This window comes from Chanos chanos, chromosome 5 (genome assembly GCF_902362185.1).
Source record: "Chanos chanos chromosome 5, fChaCha1.1, whole genome shotgun sequence".
In the NCBI taxonomy this organism is placed as follows: domain Eukaryota; kingdom Metazoa; phylum Chordata; class Actinopteri; order Gonorynchiformes; family Chanidae; genus Chanos; species Chanos chanos.
The window spans coordinates 13,956,736-13,977,043 of record NC_044499.1 but is presented as its reverse complement, the minus strand read 5'-3'; the positions used below and the strand labels follow the sequence as shown (position 1 = coordinate 13,977,043).

The following is a 20,308-nucleotide window of genomic DNA, read 5'->3' as shown; positions in this document are numbered from 1 at the left end:
CATGTTTCCTTTGGAAGGCATTGTCAGTGTCTCAAAATTTCAATTAGAATCACTCGTCTGTCGAGCCCGCTGCAACACGGCTCATCTTACAGCCGAAGGTGTGACCGCGTGGCTCTTTTCGGTGTGGTTGGTGGTAACAAATGCCTCATGTTTCCATGGTAACCCACAATGTCAGTAACTGTGGAGAAGCAGCAGGCATCTAATATCCAAAAGGTCCTTGACCAAATGTCTCGTCTGCTATCACCATGGCATCATACACAGCCGCATTCTTTGGCCGACACTTCCTTAATGGTGTAGAAAAGGTTATTGTTTCCAAAGAAGGACATGTCCTTTTCATACTGCGTCGGGCGACAGCAGGGGTTGTATCGGGCCTTGTCCCTCTTTTCCTTTTCTCTTCGTCTCCCTTTCGTTTTTTCACCCGATGAGTTTGTTTTCTGCATGTGTTCCATCACGATGTCGTAGTTGCGTCTTTCGGTATTGCACTTACCACTGCAGTATTTAAATAGCACGGTCTCGTCGCTTTCGTAACCTAGCCCAAGCTCAGTCACTTTCAACTCCACTTCCTGCAGGGAACAAGGTTTTGTTCCCTTCCTGGCCCTCTTTGACCTTTTGCTCTGAATGGCCTTTAGCGTATCTCTCCTTGATTTCCTGTCTACGAGGACCTCAATCACCCTCTTCAGCTCACCCTCGGTGAAGCTCTGGAACAGGTAGGAGACTGTGAGGAGAGGGCAGGAGAGAACAACGTCAGAATAAGGAACTCACAGACCAGCTGATGTGAACCACATTTTCAGATACCATCCTGTTTTCCTTTGGCTTTGTTCAAAACTCAGAGAGTTTCAGATGCACAGAATTTTCTTGGCACTTAGACTGACATAGCTGTCAAGTGGGATTATAGTTCACTCACTTGAGAATTTTAAAAGGCATTCTTACTCTCTGGCCGTTTGGCACACTGAAATTTACTCAGAGTCGTTATTTTTCAAAAACATGCAGTGTTTTGACAGTCTTTTGTGTTTACCAAAGCAGTTTCATGCATTTACGTCTCACTAAAGTCTTCTTGTACTTTCATTCACTGAAAAAAAAAATGTACTGCATAGTTTTAAATGAGTATCTTTTACCGCTGTTATTGCAGTATATTCTCTGGTCAGTCACAAACATGTTCCAAGTTACTTTTTGTGCCATGCTAGAAACAAGTAATTAATAGTTTCTGGAAAACAAAACCATGACACTAGTCATATCTCTACACCATTTAAACATTGTTTAATATTGATTCTTGTCTGTATAAAAGCACTCTTTCCCTGATATTTAAGCAGACTTAAAGCAAACTTTTGGTTATAGAGGTAGTTTAATTCACGAGGTGCTGGGTGAGTAAAAGTTTGAGTGGTACATAAATGCCTGTTAAATAAACATAGTAGTGACAGCAAAGAGAGAAGGTAAGCCTGCTGTCAGTCCATTCTCACGCCACCTCATTCAACTTAGTACTGTTGCTAAGGACAAGAAAAACTGTTTATCTTACACTCAGAGAGGAGGGAGCCTAAACTGTCTGTAGCCCTGGATACACGCCGACGTACTGCTACGCTGCGCGAGGAAGACCATGAAGCCCGTGATGATGACGATGACGATGATGATGATGGTGATGATGATGATGATGATGATGATGATGATGATGATGATGATGGTGAATGTAGTGGGGAGGACTGATGTGGTGTGGTCATGGTCCTTGTGATCAGGAGTGGAAGTGATGCACTAAACAGAACGAAGGCAAGGGTAACCCCTTTCCATAACTTCATCTTAGAATGTGGTGGAGCATTGAAACTCTGCAGGACAGGGAGGAACAAAAAAACAAGGTCCGTTAGAAATATCCTATTGTTTTTCCGAAGCTACGCCAACACAGTGTCAAACTAATCTTGAGAAGATATCAGATGATGTGAAGTCTTGCAAATTTGGATCTGTTGGATATTCAAAATGGTTGCCTACATCTCGGCCTTTCCTGCAGGTGTGCTAGATTTTTATCATTCCGGGAACGAAATCTCTCATGTCAAAATTTTCTTTCCACTTCATTATGCCATGTAAAAACATTGTTCTGCTTCACCTTTTCATATAAGGGCGCATATTTATTTGTTCACCTTTTTGTTCATCTTTCCACATTCTTTTTCTCTTGCGTTTTTCTGTATGTTTCCTATTGTTGTGTAATCGAAATGTGAGTCAAGCTGTACCACTCTGAATGGTCAATCTCCACCCTCCATTCCTACATGTCTATTCAACGCTATATAGGACCAGCCTGTTTGCCTACGATGACTGTTTTGAGATCCTTTATTTCATTTAGTCATACATTTCTCCATATATCCTTCTCTTCCTCTTAATTCAGCTCTTGTTATTGTTGAAGGTGTATAGAATGAGACAGGGTGGAGACCCCAGATCACAGTATAGGAATGTGTTCAAACACTTTTATCAACAGCCTGGAGGTTTGCTAAAGCTAACACTGATAGACTCATGCTTTGCTAAATAAACTTCCTTGATTGTACCGCGCTGACACAAACAAATGTTGATGCTTAATCCCGTGACTCATAAGTAGCAGGCAAGGAATCGGTCATTCTCCTACATGACATCTTCAGACACACGCTATTTGTGTTAAGATAGTTGTGTTTTTTGAGTCTTCTGAATATATGTGACCATATGTATGTGTAGTATAGCTCCCTCAAAACCCTTTTATTTCAGGTCTGTAGTTGTTTTCTTTCACAATCATGTAATTCTTTCCAATATCCACATCTTATTTGTTAGACGTTCTCTTGTAAGTGATTTTTTTTGTCCTTTCGTTAGTATTTGTTTTCTTTAGACGTAGGGATGAACAAGGAAAACATTTCCGCAGATGGGGAAATGGCATGTGGGTAATGGTTAAGGACAAATGCAGACTGTAGGCTTTTAAGTGTTTTGCCAGATTGGATGTGAAGTGGTCTCAGTGGACCACAATGCCTGAGGTTTTCTGTCTTGGCTGGTATTAAGAAACAGACAGTAAGATCCACATGTAGTCTAGTTTCCTTTTTTTGTTTCCTCTGTGAATACATCGATATATGCATCTTAATATGTGTGTGTTTGTGAGTGTGTGTGTGTGTCGGGAGGGGGGTGGTAGAGCTTATATAATATTCTGCTCTTGTACAACATCATATTTTACGGTATGTATATGCTGGTATGTGCCACGCAGTTGTTTAAGTACATCTTTTAGCAAATATCTCTGAACAATAGCCAGTGATTATGCAATGTGTTCCTTTAGCATGTTAGTACATTGCTGACATAACTCACCAAAAACATATTTTGTGTTATTTACGGTCTGTTATAAAAAAATGGTTCACGCACATACAAAATATATAAGTGAATGGGCTCTTAATAAATGTCATGTTCAGTAGATCGTTTTTTTCCCAAATACGTTAAATAAGGTTACTGACTGCCAAGTCTGGAGATTTTTTAAATGCATAGGTTATTTCACATGATTCTGAACGCGCTACACTGTGATTTTCTTTGTGTTTGTTGGAGCCTATTGCTGTTACCTAACTCTTGTCTTCTGTTTCTATGTCTCTTTATGAGAAATGCTGTTTAATCTGGGCAGCCTCAGAAATCTTCTTCATGTTCAAAAAATGATAATAATTGTTTGCATCATCTGTTTGCCTGTGCTTCTAAGAAAATGACCAAAGCACTGTTATCACAGGTGAACACATATTTTAAGACTGTTTTCAATCATGTAACAATAAACTACTCCAAAAATGGCACAGCATATCAATATACATCTCTGAAAACCTTTTGCTTTCTGCAAACTACATCTTCTCCGTCCACTACTGAGTCATCCCAAAATTGCAGTAGTAATAATCAAAAGCAAATCTTAGATTTCAGAGGTGAACTTTTGATGAATAGTTTTCTTGATATAAATTACTTCCATGTGCTATTGAGCTCTCAGGTGATTGATGTGATCAGCATCATTAACACAAGTTTCAGCAAAGTTAATGGCCAATGAACTTTCACACACGTTTTAAAAGCATTACTGAGACCGCCTTTAATGGTTACGAATACAAAAACGTCTGAAAGAAGTTGAGAGAATGATGTATTCTCCAGAAGATGAAGTGAAAAACTGGCCGTAAATGTTTCTAATATGAGGTATTACCTCATTGTTAGCAGCACAAGCATCAATATCCATGCATTGCTCTCAGCCAAGGGAAAGAATGCGTCATTGAATTTTGGGTATTAGATTTAAACATGAACTGCTTTAATGTAGTCATTTTAGTACACAGTATGTAACTGAATACAATTATTTTTTATTAATAAGCTTCAACTAATGATTTAAAGTCACTGATCTGTTTTTGATATGAATGATCTGCTTTTCCTAATCATTATAACACAGTGAACCCGTATCATCACAGTTTGCACTACCTTCAAAAGTCAGACTTCTTGCACTGTTTTGTAAAATGCTGGCATTTTTTTTTTTAATTACGGTCACAGAAGAAGTAGTGAGAGAACAGAGGGGTTTGTGGTAAGCAGTGGTGATCATGTGATCGTGTAGTATGTTTTCATCTGATAGCTCAGAACAGCTTTATGAACAGACTGGCATGAAATTAGGGTGAGAATTATTTGGCTACAGCAAAGTTACTGCAATAGTTTTAGTCAGAGATGAAAAATCTTTTACATTGTAAAAAAAGAAAAAAAAAAAACCCCAACAAAACAGATACAGCCCATTAAGTGCGCACTCATAGCAGTCCAGTTATGGATGTCCACAGAGATACACAGAGTTCACACAGATGCACATGTGCAAATGGAAATGTATGCGTTCGCAAACGTGTAAGGGAGAAATATGCATTAGGTTGTGACACGTGGTATTTTCCTAATTTTAAAAGCTGTCAGTACAGTTTACTGTTCTGTCATGACTTGCAACCTGTCAAATAGCTTAAAACTGCTGTCAGTCTGTGACTGTAATGATAAATATGATGGAAACATCTGAGATGTAGACATGTTATTCAAACATACTTCAGTATTCACTGGATTCAATGTGCTGTCTTCAGTGTTCACTGTGACTGGAGAGGCAAATTAAAATAGAGTATTACAGCTTATAAATACAACTGATAAAAGTTATTCATCAATTTACTGTTTTTATCATCTTTACACTTTGGTGCCTTTTGCCGTTGGTTGAAATAGGAGCCGCAAAAATGATCTATAACGACTATGACTGTTGCTGATGGGTTTTGAAAGGTTTGGGCTGTAAGAAATGCTGAGATTCGTGGCACTGTTAAGGAACCTCAGTCAAACAGAGCAGGCCTGATAGTGAAGTCAGTGCAGCTGGCATTATTGACACAGCTTACTGCATAACTGATGATTACTACACGTTACTGTATCAGTCACAAGCTGCCAGCTGCAAACACGCCCAGGAGTGTGTGTGTGTGTGACTGTTTGTGTGTGTGTGTGTGTGTGTGCTTTGTTACACTGAAAGTTGTGTATGAGTGTGTTAATATGTGTCACATCTGTGTATGTGTCATCACATTTACCTGAATTTTGTCATCATATGCCTGAATAAACACAGAGAAAAGATGTATGTATACTTCCTGTTTGTTTTGTATTTTAGTTTATGTCTTCAGTTTAGGTCTGCACAGTATCCTAAGGTGTAAGAAATATCATTGTCAGTATAACTGAAAATATTCGATGATGCTTTAGCTGCTTTAGTTCATTAGACTAAGGACATTAAACGTGCCTACCAACAGGCAAACTACTCCATAAATAGCATGTCAGGGCAATAAAGTCTAAAGTCTAACTGCCTCTACATAACAATCGAATGAATCACCTAGTGTATTTCTTTCCCTAGCATAGCACAAATTGAGTTTGAAGCTATCTGTCTATGGGGTTTGTCTGTGGAGCATCACAAGGTAGGGAGCCGGCTGGGGAACAGTAGGAGGGCAATGGAACACGCTCCAAAGATCAGGGTGGGATTAACGCTAATGCCACCCGCTTTATCTATCATCACATGGGATAACACCTGCAAGCAGCCTTCACAGAGTGTGGGTCCAGCCGGCAGAGCTAATCTAATAGCCGCCTTGTCCACCAGGATTCGCACACACACACACACACACACACAGACCCCACCTACAAAGACCATAACACCACTTCAGACACACTACACACACACACACACACACACACACACACACACAAACACACACACACACACACACACACACTTGCCCCTTACACAGAATCTCCAGGGCTATACCTGACTATTGAGTGAGGTCAGTGGTCTTCACCCTGTTCACACCCTAGCTCTGTTTTGCCTGATATGACCAGTGCTAATGTTGTGTTTTAGCTGTCAGGTGAGACTGACTGTAAAAGATGATTCTTGCCCACAGTGGGAGAGACACTTTTAGCTGACTGGCACATGCACACCTGAAAACAGAGTGCAACCCTCTCACACTAGAAATCAATACTTACACTGTTTCAGGAACAAGCTTGCTTATTCAAAATGTATTGCTAATTCGGTCATAAAAGTCGAAATGTGAGAGCACGGTGGCAAAAAAAATCATAAATAAAAGCCTGTGTTTAGATGTAACAACATACTAATTTGAATACTTATTTGGATACTTGCAGCCGCTAAGCAGAGATGGATCTTTTCTTTTTCATTTCCAAAAAGCGTAACAGTCAGTGTGGTTGGTCTGTCACATATTTTGAGTTGTAGCCTATGCCTCAGAGGAAATTACTGTCTGTCCTAGATGTGTTGAGGTTGTGGCCATCTAAGCTTCACGACTTGTCTCTGTTGTTGTTTGGTGAATGCGCTCTTTAATGTACTGGTTGGCATTGCATCATCTAGTTTGGCTCTACTTTTGAATCATGAGTCTCTTAATGTCACAGACTCAAGTGCAAGCATGATTAGTATGACAATGCTGTCCATAACCACTGTCATCCTTATCCAAGCACTGTTAAAAAAAATGGTGCAAAGTTCTCTGTTGACTGATGGATGAAGCACAACTTCAAGTATGCTGTAACTTTAGCACTGTCTAATAGTTGACAAGTACAGCCAAGGCCTCGTAGCTTTTGACCCATGTGTGTAATCTAGTACATTTTGATTCCATAATAATCAGTGCCCTCCTCATTACACATATACATACAGTACACATGCAAATACATAAGCTTGTGCACATGAGCTGTAATGAGTGTTTAATAGCTATCCCCATTTAGCACATAGGCAATGGCTGGGATACCTACACCCACAGGGTTATCAGTTTATACTTAGAATCCAGCAAATCTATGTTTAGGGCCTGACATCGAGTACCTTCCTAAACTTAAATATATATATCTAGGTGGCATTTGTAGGTATAAAAAGAAGCAGGGAGGAAGTAGTAGCAAATCGGTGTGGGTATGTCAGTTTTGTGTATAATTTTTTGGATCGGTATTTTTTAGTGTAGAAAAGGGCGTATCTGTTTCAATGCGCTAATACTTCTTTTGTGTCTAGTCAAGCGGGTCTATGTATAGATGTCAGCTGCAAGTTTTGTGAAGTGTTGATAGGCTGACAACTCTATTAAATGATGCTGGCACAACAAACTAATGTTTGGTTTATCACCAGTGTTCACCCTGTGCGCAGAGGTTGGCAACTACACTAACACATTTTATCTGCCAAAATGTGGGGGGAAAAAAACCCACCTTCTTATTCTGAACAACATACGTTTAACTTTCTACTTTTAGCCCATCTGGTTGTTACCAGAAAAAAAAAGCACTTCTGTGCTCCTTCACATTTAATGCATTATCAAATTATCACTGTACCTTTAAAACGTATAAAGCCAACAGTTTCTTTAGGGGGACGGTGATTTATGGATCTACTGAGACTTCCCTGCGAGGAATTTGATATCATTATACAGTCTGTCATTCCAAAGCCAGAGCCGTCGTGTAACCATCCAACTGTAAAGTGCTGCGTGTCTTAGATTCTGTTTCTTGCCTCCTTTCACTGGCCTTGAGTGTGTCTGATTGTTTTTAAAAAACGTATTTGGAGTAGGAGGCGTTCAGTTCCCGACAAAAATATAGCCCAGGTGGTACTGAGGAGTCACGATGATCCAGAGGTCAATGACATTGCTGAAATGTTAAAGGCATCTTTACCATTGCAATCTGTAGAAATCTCTGGAAAACGGATGTCACTGATTGGATCATAACTAAATAAATTAATATTTTAATGAACAAATGCATTTTTTTTCTCCCAGCCTTTGCATAGCAGAGATGTTTGACCTGCTCTGAACATCATTAGTAAAAAAAAAAAAAAAAAAAAGCAAGGGGAGTGTATGTTTACATTACCCCTTTGAAAACTATAAGTGGGATCCTGACAGCGCTTGCACTGTGGTCCAATCAGAAATTCAAACTGAAAAAACAAAACTGCAGTGCTTTGTTGCCAGCGATAGGAAATTTAAAACCCATGATGATTTGTACTTGGCAAGAGTTGAATGCTGCTGTTCTGAACATGTCAGAACAGGGAGAGGAGAGAACATGTACAGATTCATCAATTTCAGAGATAGTGAGTGATCGAAATGACACATCTCAAGGTCCATGAACCTGCATCTCACATGGACTACCCCAGTAGGCCGATTTGGAGAGTTTACTCCTGGTCGGATTCTCCCTGAGGACAAGGGAAAGGTGCGTGGGCGTAAACCATCAATTTTTTACTGCGTGATCAGTCTCAGACCTTCATCAGGCTTGCAAACTAAGCCAGATTGGATCCTAGGTTACCGGAGTTGAAAGGCTCAAGTGAATATAGGCTTAACCCCTGTTGCCTCCACTCTCCCAAAATGCACCAGACCTTATTGACAAGCGTGATTAGGTCAGCTGTGACTTGACATGGTACGATCCGCATTGATCTGACACCGTATTTCTCCGTCCATCGTTTGAAAAATCTGGTTGTTCTCAGAAAGGCTTTGGGTTTTAAAAAACTGGACCCGAGATACTTCGTTGAATCTGAACAGTGAAAATGGCCACATTGTAACATTGCATTTGTGGTGAATTTAAAAGAAATCTTTGCTGAGAGAGGAAAAAAATGGCTTTTTTTTCAGTAAGAACTGAACCAGTATTGCAATAGGAAAACATGTTAGAAACTTCCAGTAGGCACTACAAAAGTGGGCTTCCTGTGTCAAGATAAGTGAAGTATGAAGGCCCAAAGCATGGACAGTAATTAAGGATCTCCTCTGGGGATTTAACTGTGTCTGGGATTTAGTTAGACCTAACTGAGAAACCATCAGACCATTAGAAACCACCACTGCCAACCGCAACTGTCATTTCCTGCATCAAGAAATTTGTCCAATGTGATTTTTTTTTCTCTTCATTATTTATGTGATTGCTAGCTATCTATTATCTGAATGTCTACACTCTGCTCACTATCTTAAAAAGTGTAAGTGTAAACACACCAATTTAGACATAATAGCTGGAGGCTGTGTGCACACAGTCACACACGCATGCACACATACACACATATACACACACACTCACACACACGTATCACATATATATATATATGATAACAGACAGAACCTTTGCCACACTTAATCATGTGTGGTCCCTGGCACATTGATTTCTCCTGAACCGTGGCCTTTCCTCGGTGCTTAACACCCAGGCTGTAAGTCGCAGCTTATGCTAACAAAAGAAGATGTGTCCTTACCGATCGCCTGGCTAATCCAGACTAATCAGAAGAGTGTTGCATTGAGTTGACCTCAAGAAGAAGAGCCTCGCGGTGGAATCCTACATTGTGACCAGGCAGGCAGAATTGGATGGAAGAGCTCGTGCATTCCCCACACCTGGTATATCCATATATCGCTGCAATTCCTGGACTGATTGAAAAAGTGCAAGCGGAAGCTCTCAGATACGTTCCCAGGAATCTCACAGGTTGCACATTATGGTGGCTTCTGGAGACTTTTCCCAAATGTTGAAATCACTCAAATTTCCTCATGTTGCATGCAGGTGCAATGGGACTTTCCTCATCCTTTCATTTAAGCATTAAGCAAATGCGGGAACAGTAGATTATTTGTTTATTCAAGTCACCATTCATCGTGGTTTTAAGGAACTTCGCTAGGATGAACATGCAAATCCAGGAGTATTTTTTCAGTTCAGGGGTATATCATCAGTTCATTCAACCTCGTATTCAGAGCTTAACCTAAAACAAAATCCAAGCGAGTTGATATAAGTGCATCAGTGGAGACTTAGAAGAACATAAATAAATGAGACAATGTGAAATAATAACTGAATAGGTGACAGGGCAGTCATTCATTTCAGAGCGGCATTTAACATATGATTACAACCCCATTACCAAATTCATATTCGGACCCTCCCTCAAAACATTCATCCCTGTGCTTTATGGCTGACTTCATTCTTAGAAATGTAAACTGACCAAGGCTTAAAGCTTAAAAAGTTATAAAAACACTCTATTTTGTAATCTTCTTTTAGGACATGTAAAGAAACTGCTATATTCTTACATTTTCCTTCTGCATATGACCCAAAAGCCCTCATATTCATCTTGTACATAATTATTCTTCAGTGCCTAATAGTAATAATAGTTTCTCCACAAAATTTAAACTAAATTTCATTGGAGATTCTGGTGTAAGGCTAGCATGAAAGGGTTTTTCTCATAGTCTTAGACTTACCTTGTCCAGCGTGGAAAACACAGGCTGTCCAAATCCGGACTTTTCTGTCTCTCATATGGCGGGTAAGGGGTTTAGAGGATAAGAGCAGAGTGTGTTTATGAGCGTGTGAGGAGCGTTGAAGACTGTGTGAGTGGTGAGGAGATCTCTCCTCCTTGTAGGTAGCTCCTCCTCAGCTGGGCTCTCATCGGTGGCAGGGTCGGATTACCGCTGATATGCTAATCTTATATGGCAAGCCCTTGGCAGTCTCTGCTGCAGCAGTGCAGGGTCAGGGGATGATACCGCTAATAGAGAGCACTGTCTTGCAGGAGTCTGCCGCCTACAATGTGGGACATTTCACAGACCTTCCTTTTGTGTACCCTCAGAATGAAATACTGAAATACACATCTGACGTGCATTCGCAATTGACTGAAGATATCTGTAATATCTTATGGGTGGGACTGGCTATGTTTCTCCAGTTCTGTGAAATGCTTAAGCAGAGCATTCTTCTGAACGCTATTTCAGAATAGCAAGTTAGATTTCCATCTCCTATTAAGGATAGTTTGGCTCTACATTCCAAAATCCACACTGGATCATCCTGTAGTAATAATTCCATAGTAAAACATGAGGACACGAAAGCAGAGATGCAGAGATGAAGGTTGGATTTACGTCCAGATTCATGGCTTTTTCCAAATATACTGGGTTTTTTTTTTTTTTTTGTTTTGTTTTTTTTTGTTTTACTGACAGACCTTTAGTGTGTTAAAAGCAGCAAATGGGGAGCAGATGGGAAGCTTTAGGAAGGAATCCAACCCTCTAATCTTTTGAATAAATAAATACCTGAACATAGAGGGAGATGTTCTGGACTCACAAGGCAACCTGTAAAGGGCAGATCATAGACCCAGGGGTCATCATGTTTACAAGGCAATGAGTGATGAGCTCCATAATGTAATGGAAAAACAGTGTCAGGCTGTCATTATCAAACATCATCAAGGTGCTTATATTAGACACCTTTCTGTTTTGTGAAAATTGACGCGAAATATTTAAAAATGTTTCTTCAGAGCTAAGACAATTTTTTTTTTAACATGAAATATATGTGGGTCCTTTGTTGAGCAAATCAAAGCATTACCCTACGAAAGACATGTTTTTTTTTTTAATCTGTCAAAAGTGTCAGTATTTCACTTCATGTGTTTATTTATGAGGTAACCCAGCAATGCATTTAATCAAACTCTTCTTATGGTCTCTTTGATCTTGATCAAAAAGTGGAACCTTATGTGTCTGCCAAACACAAGCCCCCTCCTGATACCTCAATCTCACTGAATTTCTTTTCTACATAGCACACACAAACCTTGCTCTCTCTCTCACACTAGGCACATAAAGTATTTATGCGACTCTTCAAGGTCAGGTCATTTTTATGCCACATGCTTACTCATTCTTTTTAGCCTCCCATCCTTTTAAACTCACAGCACATAAAAGAGAATTCACTTGAATTTCAAGGCGGTAATTATATTCTGGTTTGTTTACACCAGAGACACAGGAGAATTAAGTCCGCGGACTTACACAGAACTGAAACACGGGGACACACAATAGGATCTTGTATGAAGTCTGATGAATTATATGTGGAGAAAGAAGGGCTTGCCAGACACGTAGGTGGGAATCCTCTGGGTGTGCAGAAATGCTTGAAATGCTCCACCTTGCATAGCAAAGTTTTATGTTTAAGTTCTTTCCTTGTAACTGGCTAACTAGCTTGGCTGGATTCAGGGAAAGTCCATTATGGTGGGGAAATCTTTCATCTGTGTCATTTATACAACTGGTTCAAGTCACTTGGAGAAAGATCAGGAAGATTTTACCGATGTTAGGGCATCAGTTATTTGGAGCCAGAAATATAAAACAGTGGCTGTAGCTGACATGAATTCCTCAAAAACAGCTTTATAAGGAAAAACAAAGAGATCATCAATACGTCCCGTGCAAATTTGTACCACGGATGACAACACTATCATTCTGATGTTAAGTGGTTTTAACAGTAGGAGACTGGCCAGGAAACAAATGAGTGTCTCTTGTCAAACCCAAAAGTCCATGTACAGTTTTGACATTTTTTTTTTTTTTGCCAATCAGTGGCAATAAAACCTACTTAACCAAAAGTAATGATGTACTTAGGCCTGTCTCTTTTTCGTTTTCATTTAAATTTAGCCTGGAATTTGGTAAGACAAGGTATCATTTTTCCACACTACATCAGATATGTTATTGCTTCTGGGTTGACCACATTTGTGTTTATGTTATTATGGACCAATCTGTGGCTATGGGTAACGCATTTGACCAGAGGTTAAGCCAAACCACAAAACCATATTTGTGAACTTTATTTCTCTGAAGTTAGTGCTTTTGTTTTAGCAAGTGCAGCAGCACCGAAGCCTGAATTGTGGCTTTTCAATGTACAATTTAACAATAAACTAATCAAGACAGCTCTTTGCAAGTTTGGCTCTCGGCAGAGATCTGAGGCACTTGCCAATCCAGTTCAATTCTTTGAACAAGATGCGACACTGAACACATGTTGCAGGCTTTCTCAAATATATATAAACATCTCTTATTCACACACGTCCCTCACTTGTGTAAACTTGATGTATGACATCTAAAACTGAAATGCACACATTTTTGGATTTGGATAGTTTAACCTTTTGTTTGAACACATGGATAGGTTTGCATAAACACGAATGTTATTATTCCAAAACCATGGAATCAATTACATGTGATTCAATACCCGGACACAAGCAGGAAAATATTCTACTTTGGGAGTGGATCAAAGTGAGAACAAACATATTCTGTTTAAGTTTGGGGCCATTTTGGAGGAAGCACCAGTGTCAGTATTCCTGTAAACATTTCAGTTTAATTAACAGAGCTGAGGGTGGGGTATTTGGTAGGGTCGTTGTTCGATCAAGATTCTCGTAAAATATTATACAGTTGTTATGCAATGGCGAGTACCTGAAAAGACAGAGTTCAAGGTCCTGACCTCGATGCTGACTGATATTACATGGCTGTTGTGAGAGCGATTGAAATCAGGCCGTGATGCCGGAGGGATAATGGTCTACCTCACGTGTGACTGGTATTTTAACCTCAAGGCAGTCCACCCACCCTTAGTAAAATATACATGGTGGGTGGGATACTCAGGTGACCCAGAGGGCACAGATGTTATTGAACGACCCTGACCCCGTTGCCATGGTGCAAGTGTCTGTAAGCTGTTGAATGTAAATATTTGGCCATTTCTTCTGATTCACAGCTTCCTTACTACTCCCAAAAATATGCATATCTTAAACATGTCTGCCTGATTAATCAACACTAACGTACAGAGGCTGATGAAAATTGATCTGAGCAGTTCAGGCAGGCTATCACTGTTGACTTAGGTGTAAACATGGAAGGTTTACCTAAGCGTTTAGTTCATTCTGTTCTCTCTGACTTGCTAATTCCTTGAATGTGGGTCTAACAGCATAATAGGATCACTAGTGGCACCACATGCAAGGGGCGTATGAATGTGTAATTACAGGAATTTTCCTGCCAATAGCGCCCTCCTCAGTCAGCCTGCCAAACCTGCAGCAGAATGTCATTTTTAAAGCGGTCGTTAGAATTTTTTTCGGTGGAAGTTGTCTGACGATGAAAAGTCACAAATATTGTCATGAAGCAGAGAACAGAGCAATGAATGTTTTAGATGATTTTGTAATTTTCACATCTTGCTTTCTAAAGAAACAATACCATACTTAAATGCAATTACGTCAGTCCGCTGGCAGAAATGATACGTTTCCACACTAACTGTTAATGTCAATAACACTTTTTATTACTTTTCATATGCACACATTTCCAGGCAGTGCATGTGATAGATTCTTTATAGATAAATTCAACATAGACTTTGACGTAAATTGAACTACAGAGAGTAGCACATTGGAGTACTAACGTTTGGGACACACACTGAGGGGGCTCTCATGTACCCAAATCCTGTTTTGTCTGCTCGATGCCATCCACGTACAGGCACACATACCATTAGCTTGGGCTTTGTATTTATCATGATAAATCTGACCCATGACCGTATTATCAAATTATTATTTCAGTTGGGCAGTATATATTCATATGCATATATTTATATCCACTCATTATTTCACTATATTTTAGATATTGACAAAGTGGCACCAAGCAGACTGATCTCAGCTGTCACGACTAATAGTTTCCCAGGTTGCAGTTTTCCTCTAGCGTTGGGAGTTTTTCCTCTAGTGTTGGGAAATGCAGAGAATGGTGTTTTATTGCTACTCTAACTACTGTCTCAGTCACTACTATTGGTAGCTTCAGGGTGGTATGGCCTTCAGTATGATATTTAATACAGTTTGTCTTGTCTTCAAACAGCATGTCTTGTCTTCAAAAAAAAAAAAAAAAATGCATACTTGGAAACAACCCAATAATCTTGCAGAAATGAAAACACAGTCTGCAGTTATATCCATTAACCACTGGCAGGGCCTTCCTTCTGTCAAGTGTTTGCCTCTGATAAGAGTAAAACAGGATGAAGGAGGCATCTAACAGAATAAAAGGACAGAGGAGAGGTCTTCATAGAAGAGACAATGGAATGTAAATTGGGAACTGAAGAAATTGCTCCACTTCACTGAGATGAATGGAAGCTTCAACCCTCAGAGTTGTCGTTGCTTTTCTGAGAATCCTAGAGTGTCCTGACCCCGTAACAATTGTACTCCAAGAAAGACACTACAGATCCATTCACTTAGAGAAAGATCAGAGAGATCACTGTATCTACACAGTACAAGTTTTATCTCCATTGCCATAGAGATGCATTGCCACCTTTTACAGGTCACAGAAAGCAGCACACAAGCATTGCTTTACACTTGTGTCAATATGACATTGAGTTTGCTACAGGGCATATGAGCACAATGGAATCTGTGGGCACAGGTTAAATTTCACAAAGTCAAGCCTGCAAACGAGTCCAGACAGACGTTAGAACAGTAATCACTCACTGTATCACTGACTAGACTAATTTATGCAGTACTTGTTGAAAAAAAAAAAGAACATTTGACGAGATTCCAAAAACAATTCAAATCATTTAGTCGTGAGGATGTGTAATGATTTTAATGTCTGTTGACAAGAGGAACATATGCAGGTATATGTTTTGATGTGCCGCATATCAAACTAATGCATTCAAATCGTATTTATACAGCTTTATGTTTAACGCTAAATGCATTAGCTAAATGCATTTAAAGCTAAGCAATCTCATTCACACAACAGTTCAAGTCCACAAAGCACAACGGGACTGACAGAGTGCACTTAGGATAGTTTTATGGTACAAACCTTCAGGGAAAATATCTGATATCAGATGTGCAGATATCTTCTGAAGTCTCTTTTCTTAAAATTCATTGATATTCAAAGTTAAGCATTTTACTCTTAATCCAGAGCACTTCATTGTCTTGATTATATCCAGTGAATAAAAATGCCAAGAAAGATAGATAATCTGAGTAATATTTGACTCTGCATATCACCACGGGATGCTGTAGAATTCCGTAACTAATATCACTCTACAACCCTGTGCAAAATAGAATTCCTACTTTTCCTTCTTTTTTATTTATTACACATCAAATCGATCATCTCTAAACAAGTCAAGGGCACGCAAAACAGGCTTCAAGCTGGTAGATAATTTAGTCTTTTGACTGCCTGTTGTCATGGCAACATGTGCAGGATGTTCTGAGGCCCTTTCCGTGCCTTGCATAGACAGACAATGTCTGTCCTTGTTAGCCTGCATGTTTCACTCCTTAGAATAATATTAGACTTAGCGTATGTCTCTGATTGTCAGATTCACTTTGCTGTAATAGCATTCCGTTTTAAGAATCCACCATTCCAGAACATTCCTCTGAACATTTGCAATTCTTTCTTAGCATATCAGTATCTGTTATTTTATACAGTACTGCACCATGGTGTACTAGCTTATTTCCTGTTTAGTGACAGCACCAAGACATACCACATTTATCAAGGAAGGCACCATCCACGTTGCGGAACAACACTGGAATTTCTCTTCCAACAGAAGCTCTATCCGGCTCAGTAAGCTATTTATTCTTATTCCATAGTAAACACCAGATCTGATGAAGAAATCAGGGAGTTAAAAAAAATGTATTCCTTCCTCACTGCTTTGCTTACAGTTCCTGCCAGACACAGATAGAATTATATATCTGTTCACTTTCTGTTACAGATAATACCATGTATGGTATAATAGTAATAATAATAATATATAATGCATGTCTATGTAGATATTCCCATTTGCTTTGATGAACTGATCATTTTTTTGAATGCTGATATTTACTTGTTTCATCAACAAGTTCCTTCCCATCCTATCTCTGATCAATGGGGTGCTATGAACTTGTTTCACATGGGAAGACAGTCTTACAATAGCGGTATTGGTATTATTACTAAGTTGCTCTTAACAGATAACAGTGCTCAGCGTTTTCACTCACAAGACATTGTACAGTAGATCAGAATGGAGCTTCGTTCGTCTCCTCATTATACATGTTCCCCTGGTATGATTCACAACAGATCACATAATGGTTCACAAGAGCTACATGGACTGATTAGCCAGCTTCTGTTCTGAGTCCCTCTGCACATACGAGAGTTTACATACGTACAGCAGAGTTCTTTCTTGAATCCCAGAGTATGTGTTCTGTTCTCAGAGTTCGTGTTTGGCTCTCGGGCAGGTGTGAGTCACCTGCAAACTTCCAGTCCATTTGATTAGACACCACAACAAGGAAAGATGTTTGACCGAAGGTAACAAAGAGATATTAAGCCACTGAAAACTTCCTTTCTGTACTGAAATCAGCTTGTTGCTTTCACCTTTTTCCTTTCCACAAGCTTTTCCTTTTCTTATTTCCTCACGGGTTAAGTGTCTAATCTTGGACTCAACGCTCACTTGAACACGCCTGCAGGGTCCCTCTTCTGTGAAACATCTCTCAGCCTGGCAGACCATACGACCAAGTGCCACCTGCCCTCAACAGCCTTCTGATTAGTTCCTCCTTAATGTTAAACCTCACCGCTTACTTGTTCAGAGGCTTATTCGCTTTTCTGACAGGCATCTCCACCATGCCGGCGGTTCCATTGCTCACAAGTACACTCTGGCCGCTCGTGTTATTGGTCGTGGTCATCTGGTCAGCAGTTATCTTGGCAACCACGTCTTTTTTGGAGGTGTCAGGCTCCCAGAGAAAGAACTCGTGAAGGAGGGTGTTAACTGTCTCAGGGCATTCCATCATAACCATGTGACTACCCTCTTCAATAACTTTTAAGAAGGCAAACAGGAGAATCTGACAACAGAGAGAAATATATTGTGAATGCCACTTCATCAAAATACAGCAATTATCGATTCAATGCACAGGGTGAGCCCTGAATAGAGCAGTGCATTAGAACCGTTCCATTTAAAGTGAAAAAAGGCCCTTAATCCTCACGAACAGAATGCCAGGCAAGGGCCGCAACTGACTCAACACTGACTCAGTGCAAATGACCTACAGTTATTTGACTATTTGCTTGTGTTCTTTCAGCCCCTATAATTTGGATGCAGCCGATACTCCTAACCTAGATTTCTTTTCTAAGAAAAGCGGAGCATGACTCATTCTTTATTCCCAATGTGTTTTTGTTTTTTTGTTTTTTTTACCTCTGCCATGCGCTGATCCTCATCCATAGGCACAAACTTGTCATACATGCCATGGACCAGCAAGATGGGCACGGTGAGCTCTGCGTGATAGACCTCGTCTCCCTCAGGCCAGTACTGCCCACTCATCATAGCGCGCAGCACAAAGGGAGACACATTGAACGCATTGCCCTCCTTCAGCAGCTGCTTTTCTTTGGCACCTTGTCTGGCAAAACCAGCCCTAGTGAAGGAGGGAGTGAGAGAGAGAGAGAGAGAGAGAGAGAGAGAGAGGGAGCGAGGGAGAGAGAGAGAGAGCGAGAGAGAGAGAGAGAGAGAGAGAGAGAGGGAGCGAGGGAGAGGGAGAGAGACAGAGAGAGAGAGAGAGAGAGAGAGAGGGAGCGAGGGAGAGAGAGAGAGAAAAAAAGAGCAAGAGAAAGAGAGGGATTAATATGACTGGTGGCCTGTCAAACAATATACTGTCACATGTTGCTTACAATATGCTCCATGAGGGTTTTTTAAATAACAAAGGACTTTAATGTTATGTCTCGGTTAGACACTAAACTAAACTATTATTGTGTGACCAGAACAAACTTTTTCATTTACGGTTTCCTGTAAATGAGTTGGGAAAACTCATAACTAATGCTTGCCCTCATATAATTAAATTATTTAAAACTGTTCTGGTTCTTTCCTCCACTGAAAAGAGATTTGTTGCTGTGTTCTGTTATGCAGATGGTCATACTTGAGGAAGCTCCAGGCGAGGCAGGGGGAGAGACAGTGCAGCACACAGGAAGGCAGCTGGAAGATGGAGCACAAGCTGGGCTCTAGAGCTGTAGGTCCACCTCCGTTTATCATCACCACTTTATGCACCTGCTCTGGGTACTCATGTGCCAGGAAGGTACAAAATGAAACCCTGGCAAAGACACAACACAAGTACAGTCACAAAACCTGATGTCAGCAGGGGGGTTTTATTGTAAATTTTTATTCATTCTTTGTATAATCCGTAATAATGCGACCCTCCAATCTTATTTTGATGTGGGTTTCTGCCTTAATAGCTGAAAAAACAGAAAAGCAGATTGAAGCCTACCCATATGAGTGGCCTATGAGGATGTTGCGTTTGCGGGCGTATCTCTTGAAAATGGCTCGCAAGTCCTCTGCCAGTGCGTAAAATGTGTAGGCTGCTGCTATCTTAGGGGCGGTGCTGGCTCCATGTCCCGCCAGGTCAGGAGCAATGACTTCGTAGCCCAGTCGAGAGAAAAAATCTAGTTGACTCGCCCAGATATCCAGTGAACCTCCGACACCATGTACAAAGAACAGCGCCACATCAGAATGTGTGCCCTTACAGCTGGTGATACTACGTTCGGTGTCAATAAGCACCGTGCGTTTCGGTTTCCGACGGCGACGGCGTGGCGGGGGCGCTGGCTTCTGCTGGTCGGAGGGAGCAGGCAAGGGGGCGGGTTTCGGATCTGGGGAGGAGGCGGATGTCGAGTAGTCGGCCAGCTCCACCTCCACGGTGCTGCACTGCTCCACGTCTCCGTTCTGACACTGAAGGATCTCAGAGTGGAGAACGTCACCGAGGTTTTCAATCACCAGCTGCCCGTTCCGGTACACCGTGATCTTCCGCTTGCAGTGGACAACGTTCTCCTGACACTTCTCCTGCTCAGGTTCTTGCTCGTTCACCACCGGCCGTTCAGGCAAGATGTGTCGGACACGCAGCACCCTGCCTGGTTTCACCTCCACAAACTCATAGCCATCAGCTGGTCCAACCTCGGAGGACTCGACAGGCAGCACCACGCTGGCGGTCTTCCCCGTCAGGCAACACAAGATGCCCTCTGCGATACTGGTCAGCATGGTTCCTGTCTGTGGATCGACAAAAACATCTTCTACTCAGACTTTTTTCAGTGTAGCATGCTCATCAGTAACATCACAAAATACTGTCATCACTGAAAAAACAGATTCTGACAAACGTCTCAGATAATTGTCAGTTAATCCTGGGAAGATAAGCATCTGAAAAAAAAAAATCGGTGCAGTTGTCTCATAATTGCACAGAGATTAGACA

At 40.7% G+C, this 20,308-nt stretch overlaps 2 protein-coding genes across 2 annotated transcripts; both read right to left on the bottom strand.

The window, feature by feature from the left end:
• Positions 1–251: 251 nt before the first annotated feature.
• On the bottom strand, positions 252–1,787 carry LOC115813396 (neurturin). Its single transcript, XM_030776044.1, has 2 exons — positions 1,514–1,787; positions 252–715 (listed from the first exon to the last, which is right to left on the bottom strand). The coding sequence occupies exons 1-2, from the start codon at positions 1,785–1,787 to the stop codon at positions 252–254; spliced, it is 738 nt and encodes a 245-aa protein (XP_030631904.1).
• A 15,878-nt stretch (positions 1,788–17,665) lies between these two features.
• Positions 17,666–20,100, bottom strand: abhd8a (abhydrolase domain containing 8a). Its single transcript, XM_030774676.1, has 4 exons — positions 19,337–20,100; positions 18,992–19,162; positions 18,277–18,493; positions 17,666–17,929 (listed from the first exon to the last, which is right to left on the bottom strand). The coding sequence occupies exons 1-4, from the start codon at positions 20,098–20,100 to the stop codon at positions 17,666–17,668; spliced, it is 1,416 nt and encodes a 471-aa protein (XP_030630536.1).
• Between the last annotated feature and the right edge of the window lie 208 nt (positions 20,101–20,308).

Bases quoted from the DNA above. Each gene is read 5' to 3' on its own strand.
- LOC115813396 (XM_030776044.1), bottom strand. From the start codon at position 1,787: ATGAAGTTATGGAAAGGGGTTACCCTTGCCTTCGTTCTGTTTAGTGCA. The intron at 716-1,513 runs GTAAGATAAACA...CTCTCCTCACAG, and splicing joins AGGCTCCCTCCTCTCTGAGT to TCTCCTACCTGTTCCAGAGC.
- abhd8a (XM_030774676.1), bottom strand. From the start codon at position 20,100: ATGCTGACCAGTATCGCAGAGGGCATCTTGTGTTGCCTGACGGGGAAG. The intron at 18,494-18,991 runs GTATGACCATCT...CTCCTTCACTAG, and splicing joins CTCGCCTGGAGCTTCCTCAA to GGCTGGTTTTGCCAGACAAG. The intron at 17,930-18,276 runs GTAAAAAAAACA...CTCTGTTGTCAG, and splicing joins AGGATCAGCGCATGGCAGAG to ATTCTCCTGTTTGCCTTCTT.